Source organism: Rhincodon typus, chromosome 32 (assembly GCF_021869965.1).
Source record: "Rhincodon typus isolate 14 chromosome 32, sRhiTyp1.1, whole genome shotgun sequence".
Lineage (NCBI taxonomy): Eukaryota > Metazoa > Chordata > Chondrichthyes > Orectolobiformes > Rhincodontidae > Rhincodon > Rhincodon typus.
Genome location: NC_063363.1, coordinates 4023175 through 4039999, shown reverse-complemented (window position 1 = coordinate 4039999; position 16825 = coordinate 4023175). Strand labels below are relative to the sequence as shown.

At 38.4% G+C, this 16825-nt stretch overlaps 1 protein-coding gene across 3 annotated transcripts in view; it reads left to right on the top strand.

Annotated features, from left to right (window-relative positions):
* sorl1 (sortilin-related receptor, L(DLR class) A repeats containing) overlaps window positions 1–16825 on the top strand; it is a 161074-nt gene that overhangs the window by 131345 nt on the left and 12904 nt on the right. For all 3 annotated transcript variants that reach the window (XM_048615468.1, XM_020526950.2, XM_048615469.1), the window contains 10 exons: window positions 735–847; window positions 1370–1474; window positions 2687–2759; window positions 3388–3470; window positions 7398–7509; window positions 7821–8005; window positions 9172–9291; window positions 10368–10532; window positions 11228–11402; window positions 14658–14764. In XM_048615468.1, coding sequence (XP_048471425.1) covers window positions 735–847; window positions 1370–1474; window positions 2687–2759; window positions 3388–3470; window positions 7398–7509; window positions 7821–8005; window positions 9172–9291; window positions 10368–10532; window positions 11228–11402; window positions 14658–14764 — 1238 coding nt within the window. The remainder of the gene's footprint in view (window positions 1–734; window positions 848–1369; window positions 1475–2686; window positions 2760–3387; window positions 3471–7397; window positions 7510–7820; window positions 8006–9171; window positions 9292–10367; window positions 10533–11227; window positions 11403–14657; window positions 14765–16825) is intronic.

Sequence of the window (16825 nt, the reverse complement as noted above, 5' to 3'; positions counted from 1 at the left end):
TTGAACATTATCACCTTCGTTTAGAGATCCAAATTTCACACCAACCAACTTGCAATTTCATAGGAATTTTTCTTAGTATAATAAGATCTTAAGTGTGCTTCAGTCCTGTCAAAATCAGGACTGTTGACTAAGAGCTTGGTCAAAAAGAGAGTTTTAAGGAGAATCGTCAAGGAAGAGAGTGGCATAGGGAGAGAATTTCCCATATCCCAGGGTTTAGACAGCTGAAGGTTCAGTGTTGGACCTGTCAATACGGGATGGGGGTAGGGGAGTGGACAGTAGACAGAATTAGAGAGGTGCAGACACCTGAGATTTGGTAAGGCTGAAGAAAACTAGGGATGGAGAGGGATGAGACCCATGGAAAGAATTGAAAGCAAGGTTGAGAATTTATTTGGGACATTGCTGAACCCTAGAACCAAGGTAGATAACGTGCATGGTGACCGAATAGGATTCAGTATGAGTCTGACAGAATTAGCAGAGGTTTGGATAAGCTCAAGTTTATGTAAGATGCAGTCAGGCCAGGACATTTTGATTCAGTTTTGTTTCGCAGAAATCACAATCAAAAGCATTAGATTACTTGAAAATATTGGCCATGGTGTAGCAGTAACTTGTATCAGTAGAATGTTAGCACCATTCTACTTTAGTTTTCACATTTGTATATGTCTACTTAATTTTTTTGTAGTGAAAGAAGAAACCAGATCATACTGACATAGTGATCACTCCGTTTCTCTTTGCAGTACCTGATCCACCACAACATCTCCAGCTGTCTTATAGCGAAATGTATGATGGTACTATATTCTGCCAGTGGAGTCGCCCTATCAATGCACATGGCCTGATTCGGGAGTATATTGTGAGTTTGTACAAATCATTAAAATGAAGTTGTTGAAGTATTTACATTTGCAATATCCGATTGCTTTAGTTTTAGTTTTTGAATAGAAAATGCTAGGGCAAGCCTCATTACATTGTGCTTCAACATTCATTGCCATATAACTGAAAGTGTGAAGTAAACTCTTCTTGTTCCTGAAATCTGCTTGGTTTTGTCATCATGACATTGCTGATGTGGATATCTTATCCCACATACTAAGAAAGTGGCTGATAAGTTCCATTTTGACCTCCTAATGAAAGCTGAACAGATTTGTTACATAGTTCCATCGTTAAGCAGTAAATGTTACTCTGCACCTAAAGTAGCACTTAATAAGATTTTTTGAAGCTGGATGCAGAGTCAGGTATCTTCTCCCCAGAATTATAATGAATATATCTCGTTGACTTGGAGGTCCTATATGGAATTACAAGTTAAAAGCCTCTGTGGGGTTGTAGACGTGTGTTCCGTCAAACCTAGAGCTTTTTCTTGTTTTTTCTTGCCCCACACCAGGTGTCATACAGCAGGCATGGATCGAATGTATGGACTTCCCTGGAATCCACTGAAAACCACATAAACATTAGAAATTTGGAGATGGACGTTATGTATGTAGTCAGGGTAAGTGTTAAGGATTGGCAGCTGGCACCATTTTGAATGTTCAATTTGTTCTGCTTGAATTATGCTCAGTAGCCAAATTATAATGCAAATGTTTTGAGCGGGTTACACCTTTTGCACTAGTGTTTTGATTCTATTGTTCTTTAATTTGTTTCTTTTCTCTTCCTGTTTTCTTTTTCTTTTCTCTTTTGTTTTTCCTTCCCACCTTGCACTGTCATTTTCTTCCCTCCATGTGTAACTGCTTTGCTAGGCTATTGCTCACGCAGGCAGCTATTATTGGAGAATATTAATGTGCTATTCTAATATACAGGACATGAGTGACAGCCTGCTATCCTCACTGAAAGCCAATAAGTAAATTTCAGCAGCAATCAGAGGTGGAGATAGCATTTCACTACAATTCAGTCGGAACTATCACAGATTTATTACTCTTGTGTAGATACCAAAAGAACTGCGGATGCTGTAAATCAGGAACAAAAACAAAGTTGCTGGAAAAGCTCAGCAGGTCTGGCAGCATCCGTGAAGGAAAAAACAGAGTTAACGTTTCAGGTCCGGTGACCCTTATTCACCGTCCCTTGTAACCTTCCGCTCTCCGATGCTGAACGCTCGGTACTCGGCAAAGGCCAGCTTTATTTCTCTGCGTACCCACCCTAACAATTTTCGGGCATGACATGACGTCGAACTCTTCTTCTGCCATCTTTGCCTCCGTGCCCATTTCTTTGGACAGGAGTCCTCAACCCGTCCCATAGACCCCTTCGCCCAGTTCTGAGGAAGGGTCACTGGACCCGAAACATTAACTCTGTTTTCTCCTTCACAGATACTGCCAGACCTGCTGGGCTTTTCCAGCAACTTGGTTTTTGTTTACTACTCTTGATCCCTGCTCTAGGAACTTTTGCAGTCATGTTGGCTGAGCTTAAAAGTTTAGCAAAGTTGGGAACTTCCTGAAATGCATGGCTCAGATACTTATTTGTAATGCCGTATGAGGACGTAAAATTTATAATCTGAGTGCTTCGTTGTATAATATTTACAGTGCAGAAACTGATTATTCAGTTCAAGCTGGATAATGTCTGCTGATCAGTAGCAATGAGGCAATGCTAATATACCATATATTTCAGTTTTGTAAGCAATCCATGGGATTAATTTAAATCGGAGTTTGGAGGGAGTAGTAGGGCCCTATATTTGAACAGATTCTTAAAGACATTTCTTCCATATTTACAGGTTGCAGCTGTTACAAGTTATGGGATTGGCAAGTGGAGTGAATACAAAACTATTATGACAAAGAAAGGTCAAGGTACAGTACTTCTAAATAAGGATACCAGTTATGTGCAATGTTCTACAAGTTGAACTCTATTTTACTGTAACAGTGACACCCAAAAACAAACAAACAAACATATTAGGTAGGCTGACCCGATTGTCGCCTCCACTTCCCTGTCTTCCCCCTACACCCAGTTGTTCAGCATCTCCTGCCACCCTGACATCATATATTGGACTTACCTTAGCTCCTCCTAAATGGTGATTTCCAAACTAGCAAGTTGCTTCTAGAAATGCAGCTTTCTGACATTATGAAGTGATGCCTACCATCCAATTTCAGGTAAGCTTTGACCCTCTGTTGCCTAATGCACGCAGGGAGAATGCCAGCTATACTGATTTTCTTAAAAAAATTCTAAATTACATTTTGGGGAAAATATGAATTATTCTAGGTGCCAGAAATTTAATTTGAAAAAATGAATAAGTCATAGTTACAACTCAAGTTTCAAAGGGCCTAAAATTGCTGCTGATATATTGAAACAATTCATCTTGCTCATGAAACCTTTGTCAATTGTTTCTGTGAGGAATACTTAAGGCAATAGGCTAAGTATAGATACCTACAATTGCTGAAATAGATGTAAATATTGATGTTTGCTTTTCTTCTCCAATAGCAATTCCAGTGCCAACAGTTACAGTCACAAGTATAAAGGAAGATTCTATTGACTTGAAATTACAGATGGATGCCAATATTAAGGTACATATTGTGCAGGAGAGATTTTAACGCAAAGTTGATGTTTCATTTTCTTAGGATGAAGTAAATATTCTAACTCCTTTGTAATTGCCATATGAAACTTGGATGCAATAAAATCCTAGTGAATTTAATTCGAGGAAATCATTAGACAAATTTTGCATTATTTGGAATTTCCTTAAGATATAGGAGCAGAATTAGACCATTTAGCCCATTGAATCTGCTCTACCATTTGATTACATTTGCTAGATGAGGAGGACCTTGTATAACCCAATTCGCCTACAAAACACTCTGCCAAAGAAAATGCCAAATGCAAACACTGTGAAGTGGTAGATTTGTGAAACATGTCTTTATTCACATTTTACAATGGCATGACTTCCTATGAGGCATTGAAAAAACGTCAGGAATGAACTTCAGCACAAGCTCAGAATGACATGAATGACACTTGCACATGTTTGGCTAAGCTGGAGTTACTAGTGCAGAATTTTGGTATATCATAGGCTATTTTGCTGGCAGGAATGGCTAACAGTTTAGACTTAATTGGAGCTTTGTGTCATCTAAATTTGACTCCTGATGTATACAGATAAATCACAATGTAGTTATGTTATAAAGTGGAGGTTGACCACCCCCCCCGCCCCTGAGATCCAAAACCAAAGCACCCAAAGAGGACCACCTCACCCTATCATCTGTTTAAAAGGGGTGTGAAAAATGGTGTAACCTGTCTTTCAGCAACTTCCAGTGGTTAAATCAAATAAATCCCTGACACTCACTCCACAATCAACAAGTATCACTTTATTTATCTAATCTAACAGTGAACAAATTAACTAAACTATTAACAAACCAAACAAATCCCTTCTAACTACTAACTATTCCCACATAATGCAAGATTCTGTTCCAATAAATAGAAGACCTACTTATATAACAAAACAATAGAATTTAGTCTCTTGAATTTACAGCCAGGTTATGTCTTCCAGAACGTTCTGTGTCTTCTCCTTCGATTCTTCTATCAAGAATGTTTTCTGTGTCAATTCTTCTGTCAGGAGTGCTGTGGTACTGTTGTGAATAGATGGTGCTTTCTCTAAGAGCTAAGAGCAGTTATCTCTAGCAGATGGCAGTTAGCTCTGCTGACTTTCCAACTGCCCCCTTCTTTTATACCCCTGATGACATATCTATTTCTTATAATTGGATTGGTCCTAGGTGTCAAAACCATCAGATGAGTTTTTTGGTATCTAAGTGCCTGGTTCATATTGATTGGCTAAATTCAAAAACCTGTTGTCTTGCTAAAAATGTCGCTTGGCCTGCTAACAGTACGGCCTTTCGATGCAAATGTTTCAATTCGGGTGCTCTCTGTACTTGCAAACTTTCAAGCTGCTTATAGACGTCTCCAAGCATAGAAAAGCACAATCTTTTAAAGGGACCACACAATGCTTCCCCCCCCCTCGCGTTTTACAAACACCAAATTCAATCGTCCTACCTCCCAATCCACAAATACTCTACCCAACTCTATAATAGGTAGTGCCAGATTTCATTAGAAGGTTTAACTAAAAATGGCAGTAATGCTGTTTGCTTAGGATCTACTCACCAGTTACAACTTCATCTTAACAAGGGTCGTTGTGGTGCAACATTATGGTTTACAAGTACCCTATTCTGTGCTGCTTGTCATAGGATAAAGGCTCAAACTGAAAGTAAGGAGGCAGATCCTGAATCCACCCTGCCCAGTCAGGAATTGAACCACGTGCTGTGAGCACCAATCTGATCCACCCTGGCCATCCATTCAGTGGGACCCTACAAGAAGCTTGAGATGCACTTTTGCATGCCTCTTGTAGCCTGAAGCTATGAATAATAAACACTGTCTCTTTCTCCCATGACATGCACCTTAAAATATACTTTTGAGCACCTAGAGGCTCTCATATATTTCCATCACATGGCTAACTACAAAATCTGTCCTGCTGATACTGCCTGCCAATGGCATGGGTAAAGAGAACCTGTAACCTGTTTTGGTTGTATTATGAACATCCCTTCTTAACCATCCGATCCTGGACTGGGACTTGGAATGAAGAGCTTTTGGCTCAGAGACAAGAAAATTACACAATGCGCAACAAGACCTTAAGAATCAAAAACAGGAATTGCTGGAAAAGCTCAGCAAGTCTGGCAGCATCTGTGGAGAGAAATCGGAGTTAACATTTCGCATCGAATGACCCTTCCTCAGAATTCAGGGTTCTGAGGAAGGGTCACTCGACCTAAAATGTTAATTCTGATTTCTCACCGCAGATGCTGCCAGATTAGCTGAGCTTTCTCAGCAATTCCTGTTTTTGTTTCTGATTTACGTCATCCACAGTTCTTTCGGTTTTTATTTAAGACCTTGAGAATGTTATATGCTTCAATTCTTCTAAACTCCAGAGAACAGAAGTTTATTCTACTTACCTTTACTCATTGATTCCTTGGATGGGAGGAATAATGTAATTATTGAACAATTCAGGACAACGTTTAAGCCATTTTTTATTTCATACATACCTATATAGGTCTTTAGACACTTGTGACACAGTGGTCGTTTCCCTACAAGCCAGGAGGCACAAGTTCAAGCCCCACCTACCCAGATGTATGTCATACCAAACTGGTTGATTCAAAATTACTATAGCCAGGACTTCGGTGTATGTGTAACCTGAATATTTGTATACCAGTAAATATGGCCGCACATAAAGCATTTCTCTGTAACAATCTTTATAGAGTCAAGGAGTCATACAGTACAGAAACAGACCCTTTGGTCCAACCAGTCCATGGCAAACATAATTCCAAGCTAAACTAGTCTCGCCTGCCTGCTCCTGGTCCATATCCCTCCAAACTTTTCCTATTCGTGTACCTATCCAAATATCTTTTAAACATTGTAATTATGCCCCCATCCACCACTTCCTCAGGAAGTTCATTCCACATGAAAACCACCCTCAGTGTAAAACAATTTGCATCTCATGTCTTTTTTTTTTTAAGAAATCTCTCTCCTCTCACCTTTAAAAGCATGCCCCGTAGTCTTGAAATCCCCTATCCCAGGGAAAAGGCAACTACCACTAACTATCTATACCTCTCATTACTGTATAAACTTCTATCAAGTTGCCCCTCAACCTCCTACACTCCTGTGGAAAAAGTCACAGCCTATCCAGCCTTCCTTTTATAATTGAAACCTTCCATACCTGGCAACATCCTGGTAAATCTCTTCTGAAACCTCTCTAGCTTAATAATATCCTTCCTATCAGAACTGGACACAGTACTCCAGAAAAGGCCTCACCAATGTCCTGTACAACCAAAACGTGACTTCCCAACTCCTACACTCAAAGGACTGAGTAATGAAGGCACGTGTGCCAAACACCCTTTAAAGCCATCCAGTCTACAGGTGACGCAAACTTCAAAGAATTATGTACCTGCCCCGCTAGGACCCTCTGCTCTACAACACTGTAATTTACTTTGAATTATCTGAATGACTCCTTTCCTAATTGTCTGTTCCATATCCTTTCTGTTTCAAAACTAAAGGCTTTGTGTTTTTCTCAAAGACCAGGTTATAAATAATGAATCTGGATTCACAGTAAGAAATAAGAAATATCAATTGCTTCTGCACTTTCTCTTTTTTTTTTGCATATGAATTACCATGGACATTTGATCTAAATTAAAGTTGTTATATACACACGGATGTTGCTAATATCCCAGATAATTTAAAGGGGTATACAAGGTACTGAAAAAGTACTTATTTTCAGGCAGTTAGACATATTTTTCAGAGAGGTAAGTTGAAATTTGGCAGCAGACCACTGGAGTATTTAACTACCATCTATTGGAGTTCCATAACATTTGTAATTGAAAGTTTGCATGTTTCTGTTTCTGTTGGATGTGATTTATACAATAATATTTGAAATGCTGCAGTACTTATTTTTTGTTTCCCTTTTTCAGGTGGCAAGCTATGCAGTTGATGTGTCATGGATATTTGATACTCATATAAAAGAGAAGTGGTCATGGGTTGTTGATACAGTTCAAAAAGTTGATGGGCCAGTTACCTTACCTAGTATGTATATTATGTATTCAAACATGAGGTCATATCAATACAAAAGATGTTCCACAATATTTTTAATTGTCAATCAGGTCTTTGACACAGGACGAAATTACGTTCAGTTTGTATCAGTGTTGCCTAGTCAGCAAAGGCTTATTTAATTAAAATTTTCAATGTAATGATGTTTCTAATTTATATGGAGTAATGGGAAGACAGTGAGACAGTCTGGGCCGCTTGCTCTTTTGATTGAATACATTGCTGAGCCTTTTAATTAGATGAGATTATGTTAACACACTTATTATTTATAATTTATTTTTATTGTACAGTTTCCAATTTAACTGCTGGTACAAATTATGAGATTTCCACTTGGGCTAAAACTGATGCTGGTGATAGCCCGATCTCTTTTGTACGTATTAAAACGAAAGGAACCAGTCCAGCTCCTCCGAAACTTAATGCAGTTCCAGTCAATCAGACTGCTGTGGAGTGCACTTGGAATGGCCCAAAGAATGTGGTAAGTGTGTTGTGCTATTCTAGGGTTCAGATCTTGTAGACACATTTGTCAGTGTTTTTGTTGACCTTTCAAGAATATACGCATTGTTACTGGAGAAACCTCATAAAATGCCCTTTCTCATGATCCTCTGAAATCATAAAGTCTTTTTGATAACTTTTTAAAAGATTAAAGTTTTATAATCTTGTTGCACCAGAAATAGTGTTCCAGGTGTTGCCAAGTTCATCAAAGTGGTCATTCCACATTTGACCCTGGATAATCAGTATTAGCAGATGTTTTAGAGCATAAAGTTGATGTGGTTATATTGAATCCTGTGCTCACTGACTACATTGGCTCCTGCTTAAGCAATGCCTCAAATTCTCATCTTCATTTTCAAGTATCTCCATTGACTTGTCCCTCTAAGCTTCTCTTGCCCTGCAACCCTCAAATCTATCTATGCTTAACTCAACTTGGCCTCTTGAACATGCCTGATTTCACTTGTTCTGTTCATGACTGTGCCTTCAGCTACCTAGACCGTTAGCTCTGGGATTCCCTCCCTTACAACACAGCCCAGATCTTTCTTCCATTATCTCTTCGAACTAACTTTTGAATACCAAACCTAATATAACGTTATGTGGCTCAGTGACAAATGCTGTTCTGTAGCGCTTCTATGAAGTGGTTTTGGGCATGTATGGAAGGTGCTATATAAATGTGCTGTTGTTGGACTGTACTGCAATCAGCTAACTGTGCAAACAGGAAATTAAGTCAAGGTTTTCTGGTCTGTATGACCTGATGGGGCCTTCGGGCATTATGCCAGAGGCCATCATGTGTCACAGTTGAGGAAATGAAATTCTTTTTACATATGGTAAATATTGATACATGCTAAGATTGAAGAAATTATAAATAATTTTAACTATTATTTAAATTGCCCTTCTTAATGCTGCCTTTGCTAAACTACATTAATTGTTTGCAGACTATCGTACTAAAATGAAACCTATTGCAGCAGTAATTAATTAGGATGTTTATTATTTTAGTCACAGGTACAATTAGAATAGCAGTCACTGCTTAAGATGTTTGTTTTTACTTTGATATCCTTGTGTCCTCCGTGCAACTTTCGAGTAAATCTTGGATTGTTTAACAATTACTTATCCAGAATTTTCTCAACAGTAAATGTCTTCTTTCCTCAACAGGTTTATGGAGTTTTCTTTGCTACGTCATTCTTGGAGTTGTACCGAAATCCAAAAAATGTCACATCAAGCATTAATAACCTAACGGTGACTGTGAGCAGTGATGAGCAGTATCTGTTTTTGGTAGATATCTTTTTCATTGCGTTGGTTTCATTTGTAATATATTTCAGAAAAACTGGTGTTATATGAAATATCTATGTAGAAATCAGATAAAACGGACTCTTGATTTGAGAGTTCTGGATCAATCTCTGCTATGCTTATCCTGTGGTCTCTCAAATTGGATTAGATTCTTTTAAATCCACGAAATTTAAAAGACAGATTAGCAATGATGGTAAACAAGTTATACCTGCCAAGTGAAGCTGGTGGAAAGACCACAAGAAATATGCTTTCTGCCTTCTGGCGATCTGCAGATGTCAGATGTGGCCACAACATCAGTTCATCGGTTCTTGAAACTGGGCAGTAAAATTCAAAAATTATGAGAAGAGATGTACGTGGTGGCTGGCAGCAAACAGCAGTCATTTTGTGGAGCTACAAGGAAAGCTGTCTTTATATCTGAATCTCATGTTTCTGGTGATCCAGTGATCTCACTGGGTACTGTCAAACACCTGAAATTACTGACCATGTGCAGTGCATAGTGCAACCAATCACGGATAGATTTTATAAAGACAGCCTGAAGGAGGCTTCCCTGGTTTTTATCCATGCAGCAAGCCTAATGTCCTTTTCAAACGCAAGCTATGGATGTCAATGCAGTTGCTTTTACCAGTGGCACATGTCGCAAACTAAATTAGGAACATAGCCACTGGACTTACCTCCAAATCATGCTTTATCAAGGTGCTGGTGTTGGACTGGGGTGGACAAAATCAGAAGTCGCTGCTCTTTGTTAGGTGAAAGAAACAGTGCTCTGAAAGCTTGTGATTTCATATAAACCTGTAAACTGGTGTCGTGTGACTTCTGACTAATGAAGCAGGCATTGCACCATCGGACTTTTGGCTGAGTTTAATCAATACGTTTGAAGATGTTGTGAGAGAGGCAGTTTGTGCCCAAATTAATGCCACAATTCAGTACCTATTGAAATTAGGTTTTCTATTTTATTCTCCTGATGATTACTTTGATGCAAAAACATTGATCTGAATTGTGTATGAAATGTAAAATGTTTGAAATGTAAAACTTTGACTAAGCTCACTTCTTTTTTCATCAAGGTTCGTGTTGTCATCCCATATTTTGGACCACCCTCTGAATACATTGTTGTTAAAATGATTCCTGATAACCGACTGCCACCTCGCCACTTGCATGTCGTGAAAGAGGACAAGACATTTGCCGTACTGAAGTGGCAACCTCCATATGACCTGCTGACTGAACGTTTAGTGAGTACCTTCACATGGGTAAAATTAGGAAGTTTTTATTTACTTTACAATTGCCTCTGTTCTGTGCCCTTTCCACCTAGAAACTGTAGCCTTTGTATAAAGCTGAGGGACAGGAGAGAAAAACGCTCAGGGATCCCATGTTTCTTTCCAAAATAACTTCAGATATTTTACTTCCACTAACTGTTTTATTGGCAAATTCTAAACATTTTTCACATATTTATATTCTCTAAGGAATATTGGGCTTCTTAAAAATACTCTATTTGATAAAAGCCCAGAAGTGTGCATGATTGGGTAGAATTTGAAGTTTAAATGTTTTTGAAAACCACGAGAATTGTTGGCTTTGCTGTGCTAAACTGCTGCTAGCATGCAGTAGGTAATTGAGCAAATTGTGATTTGAGACTACTTTGCATACCAATACAGATATTTATTAAAATCTATTAGTAGTGGCATTTTAATGTTGCCCAAGAGGAATGAGTGGTTCCTGGCTCTATTTGCAGCCACCCCTGCCAGCAGGCTACTACTTCCCTAGAACAGGAGCTGCCTTCATTCTGTGATATTGTAAATGCCATGTGGATATCCAGCTATGGAAACTGAGTCTCTTTAAACACTTGTGTTTTTTGAAACCTAGTTTCTCACTAGGTTAATAACTAAATCACAAGTGTAGTTTACTGATCATATTTGTTTACTTTACCCAGACCTATGCAGTTTTTGTGAAAGATACTATCCGTAAAAGTGAGAAGAATTACAAAGTGAGCTCAATGAACAACACGGTAGAATATATAGTGAAGCAACTGGAACCAGGTGGAAAATACAGTGTTGTCATCAGACTGCTTAACATGAGCAAGGAAGCAAGTGTCCCTTTAAACCCAGGTAAGATCAATTGTGGGACCTCTGATTTGACAAAAAATTATTTTAAGGACGGACAATATACTCCCAAGCAAAATGATTGCTATTGAATATTTGTAGGCAATCAAATATCCTATATGTACCAGTAAAATTTAGTGTAAACTTGATAGAAATTGCACTTCTACAGTCGACGCCTTTATATTTTAAAATAGGTCACGTACAATAATTTACTTGAGTGTAGTGTAGTGTAGTCCCTGTTATGAGACAGACAAACTTGGAAGCTTCTTTGAATATCATACGATCTCACACCTTCTCTCTCAACAACACTGATAGTCAGTTAATAAATCAGCGATGCTTTTGGCTGAAGGAAAATGTTGACTAGGATGCTGGGAGAATTCTCCCAGATAAGTCCACAAGCTCTTTACCATCCACCTCAGCCATCAGGTCGAACAGATGAGAATTGTTCTAAAAGACAGCAGAAAATGCAGACGTATTGTAGTGGTAGTATCTTTGTGCTGAGATCTTGGACCGGAATGTGCATTCTCAAGTCTCTGAAGTAGAACTTTGAGGACAGAGCTAAACCAGCAGATGGCTGGTTGATAAGTGTTCACGGTATTACATGTTTTGTACACATCACAAATTCCAATGTTAACAAAGCCTGGTGCCATCTGGCGGTAGGAATTGTATTTGTGCAGCTAAAGTGAATTAACTGTATGTCAACATTAACTACAAGGGTTAGCTTGTGTTCTACTGTTTAAAAGCTGAAAGGTTTAAAACAGTGCACAAGCATACTTTCAAGCACTTTGCTGAAGTAGCAAGTCATCAAGTCATACAGCATGGAAATAGTCCCTTTGGTCCAACTAGTCCTTGCCGACCATGTTTCCAAACTAAACTAGTCCCGCTGGTCTGTGTTTGGCCCATATTCCTCCCAAACCTTTACTATTCATGTACTTTTCCAAATGCCTTTTAAATGTTGTAACTGTATCTTCATCTATCACTTTCTCTGGTAGTTCATTCCATGCACTAACCACTTTTTTTTTGTGCAAATAAAAAGTTGCATCTCATTTTTTTAAAAAAAATCTTTCTCCTCTCCCCTTAAATCTATGCCCCCTAGTTTTGAACTCCCCTACTCTAAAGAAAAGACCCGTGCTATTCACCTTATCTGTGCCCCTCATGATTTTATAAACCTTTATAAGATCACCCCTCAACTTCCTACATTCCAGTGGAAAAAATCCCAGTCTATCCAGCCTATTTTTTTTTAAAATATGAAACCCTCCATTCCCAGCAACATCCTGGTGAATCTTTTCTGAACCCACTCCAATTTAATAATATCCTTCCTATAGCAGGGCAACCAGACTCATACACAGTACTCTAGATGGGGGCCTCACTAACGTCCTTTACAACCTCAATATGACAACTTCTATACTCGAAGGTCTGAGCAATAAAGGCAAGTGTGCTAAACATCTTAACCATCCTGTCTGCGTAACTCCATCAGTCACTCCTCAGCCCTTTGACCCAATTGATCAAGATTTCTTTGTATTCTTAGATAACCTCCTTCATTGTCCATTACACCACCAATTTTGGTATCATCCACAAACTTACTAATCATGCCTCCTGTATTCTCATCCAAATCATTTATATAATTGACAAACAAAAGCAGGCCCAGTACCAATCCTGGTGGCACATCGCTGGTCACAGGCCTCCAGTCCGAAAAACAACCCTCTACCACCACCCTTTGTCTCCTACTGTCAAGCCAATTTTGTATCCAATTGGTAAGCACACCATGTGATCTAACTTTACTAATTAGTCTACCATGTGGAACCTTGTCAAAGGCTTTAATAAAGTCCATGTAAACAACATCTACCGCTCTGCCCTCAATCTTTTTGGTGACTTCCTCAAAAAACTCAATCAAGCTGACTATCCCTCATCAGTCCTTGCCTCTGCAAATGCATGTAAATCCCATCTTTCAGAATCACCTCCAACAACTTATCCTCCACCGATGTCAGGCTCACAGGTCTGTAGTTTTCCAGGTGTATCCTTACAGCCTTTCTTAAATAAAGGCATAACATTGACCACCCTCCAGTCCTGTGACACCTCACCCATGGTTATAGATGATACAAATATTTCTGCTAGTAGAATAGCAGAGTTGAATGCTAACAAATGGGAGCTGTAATGAACACACTGGGGTTCAGGTTCAGGTTCAGTCTTTTATTTGCTATGTGCTATGCAGTGTTGCCATAGTGGTTGTTATATAGAAGCCAAAGTTTTTTGCATAGTAGAATGTATTCTTTGCCAATACAAAAAAATGAACATTTTTAACTGCTTTAGAGTAATGTTAATGGAGTCCAGGGAACTAATGATTCACCTTCTTGTGTGGGTAAATGTTGAGGATGGGAAGAATGTTTCTTTTAAAATGCATTGTAGAGGGTAAGATGGCAGTTTATATTTTCACCTGAGTAAAGCATGGCAGTAGATAATGTTTTAATTTGGTACTTGGATAAAGATCTGAATTTTTACAAATCCTTAAAATGATATTTTGCTATTCCATATATTTCATCTTGTACTATTGTAACATTTTTTAAGCATCAACAGTGAATAGTCTGGGTGGTTTGCTCTCCCCCCCCATTTCCTTTTCTGTTTAGCATCAGATGCAATACATGCATTCTGCAGATATATATTATGTTTTAGTGAATACAGTTAATATTTTGATGGTTTCAAAATAGTCCTGGGTATAAATCACAATGAGATCCAATTTCTAACTAAATTAAATTTCTTGACAGGTACCTCCAAACTATCCTACATTCTTTGAATTTAATTCCATTCATGATGAACTCCATAGAAAATGCTGAAGTTTTGCTCCCTCACTTTACAGTGTTACCCTTGTGTGCTTTGAAAGCAAAGAACGTCTTGATTCTCAGAGGGTTAATTACATGTATGCGTGCAAAAACAGACTAAACCATTGACCACCTTCAACCCTACTGATCCCACAAAATTCTTGCTAATGTTTAGGCTCTGCCAAATTACTTCAAAATGCATCAGTGCATAGCTGAATTTTCCTCCTGTTTATGTGCCGCAGGAATGGTGACAATGACCCAAAGAAATTGACCAAGATCATTGCTCAGGGGCCAGACATGCTTGAAAAATGTATCAGGAATGCACTGAACAATGAGTTCTGTCTGTTGGGAGGGATGCAGGAGGCAGCTGGTGGTATTCTGGTATTTTGATAGCTTGAATAACTCATTGTGTCCATATTTTTATTTTGTGTTCTCTTTACGGCAGTTCCTCTGTCAGCACCAGAGTCACTGAAAATCTTACCAGAGAAAGACCACATCCTGCTGTTCTGGAAAAGCCTCAAATTAAAAGAAAAGAACTTTAAAGACAGCAGGGTGAGTATAAAATATGATCAAACATTGCTGCTATTTATTTTGAGCTAATTCCATTTTTACTTGAATTCGAATCATGGAATCATGGAATTTTACAGTACAGAAGGAGGCCATACAACCCATTATGTCTTTATCGGCTCCCAAAAGAGCTACTATGCTAGTCCCATTCTTCAGTTCAACCTCCACAGCCCTCTAAATTCATCACTTTCAAATATATGGCCAGCTCTTTTATTTTTTTTTTTTTTTTTATTTTTTTTTTTGGGAACATCCTATGGAATCTGCCTTTACTCAAAATTTCAAATGCCTGGGAGAGGAGTAAAGAAGTTTCTCCCCACCTCACTCCTAGCTGGCAGTCTTGAAATTGTGACCCCTAGTTACTGACATATCAATAGTGAAAACAGAATATTCTCCTTTTACCCTATCAGAATTATTCAGAATTTTGAACCCCTCGCTAAGGTTACTTCTTACTCTTCTCTGCTCCAAGGAGAATAAGCATAATTTCTTTAATCTTTCCTTGCATCTGAAATCCCTCAATCCTGGTATCAGTCCAGTAAATCTCCTTTGCATTCTCTCCAGGGTTTTAACATCTTTCGTTAAATAAGATGCCCAGAATGAATGTAGTACTCCAAATGTGGTCTGACCAATGATTTGCAGAGATGTAGCATCACTTCCTGGTTCAGAAAAATAAGCCAAGTATTCATGGTCACGATAGTAGTTTATTCTGGAGTGCTTCAAAAATTTTTTTATAATATTTTTGCACTTTTTCACTCTCAAATTGATTTGATTTAACATCTGCTTTGATGATTGAATTTTCCAGGGATACAAAGCAGTTGTGTTTAGGGATGTTCCACTAGTGATAATTCTATGTAATGCAGTTATGATTAGCTACTGCCTCAATAAAAGTACCCCATTAAATCCTACATTAGTGTAACTAGAGAGAGTGACTGGTGCGGTGAGTTTGCCTTATTATCTTCTGGAATGTGTTAAGGTTTGGCCTTTACAAACTTAATGGTAAAACTTTAGTTGCAGCCTGACTTTTGAGACAGCGTGAATTATTGTTCTCTTGTGCCTGATTGTTGCATGAAAGAAACTTCTTACTCCAATAAAATACCTGTTTCTTTGATGCTCTGTTCCCTAATAGATTAATACATAATAAGGATAATCAGTTGTTGAATCTGTTGCTTCAAACTATGTTATGACAGGGAATGGCCAAACCCCTCCGATAATTAAACTAAAACTCCAGCCCCAATCTGTTCTGACAGGTGTAGGGGTTCCCCTCTAATAATTACCCTCTAAACACCCAGAGAAGCTCATCTTTCCCCTCATAATCTATTAAAAGAGGGGTTAAAAGAAAGAAAATCCTTGATCTCCACTTTGTGAGTAACAAGAAACAAAATTTTATTTATTTAACCCAACAATGAACAAATTAACAAAATTACTAACAAACTGACAATTCCCCCCTAGACTACTGATTACTCCCTAATTGGTCTAAATTCTACTGGAATGCTGTTTAAATAAAGACAAGTCCCACTAACATAAACCCAATTAATAAAAAGCAATAAATTATAACTTAATCACTTCAAGCTTACACAGACTGTGTCTTCTGGAGTAATCTGTCATCTCTGCTCTTTTCACAAACCCCTTTCTTGCATTAATTCTGCTGTCCAGGATGTTTTATCTCGATAATTTCTTCAATTAGGACTTTGAGCTAAAATACCGTGGTACCTTTGATTAATTAGATGGGTTTTCTCTGAGAGCTGAATGGTGCTAACTGTGGCAGGTAGCATTTGACTCTCCCCAATTTTCCAAATGCTCTTGCCCTTATATATCCATAATTGATTTCTTATAACATGATTGGTTTCAGGTTGTCAACACCATCAGAATTAAATTCAATTGGCTTTCTGTTTCTAGGTGCTTTGTTTAAATTAATTGGCCAAATTCAAACTCGTTGGCACAACATCACAACAAGACTGCTGTTTTGTTTGCCACCTGTAAGGGTTTTTATTTGATACACTTGTTTCACTTTTTGAGGCTCTTTGTACTGGCAACTTCAGCTGTTGCTCA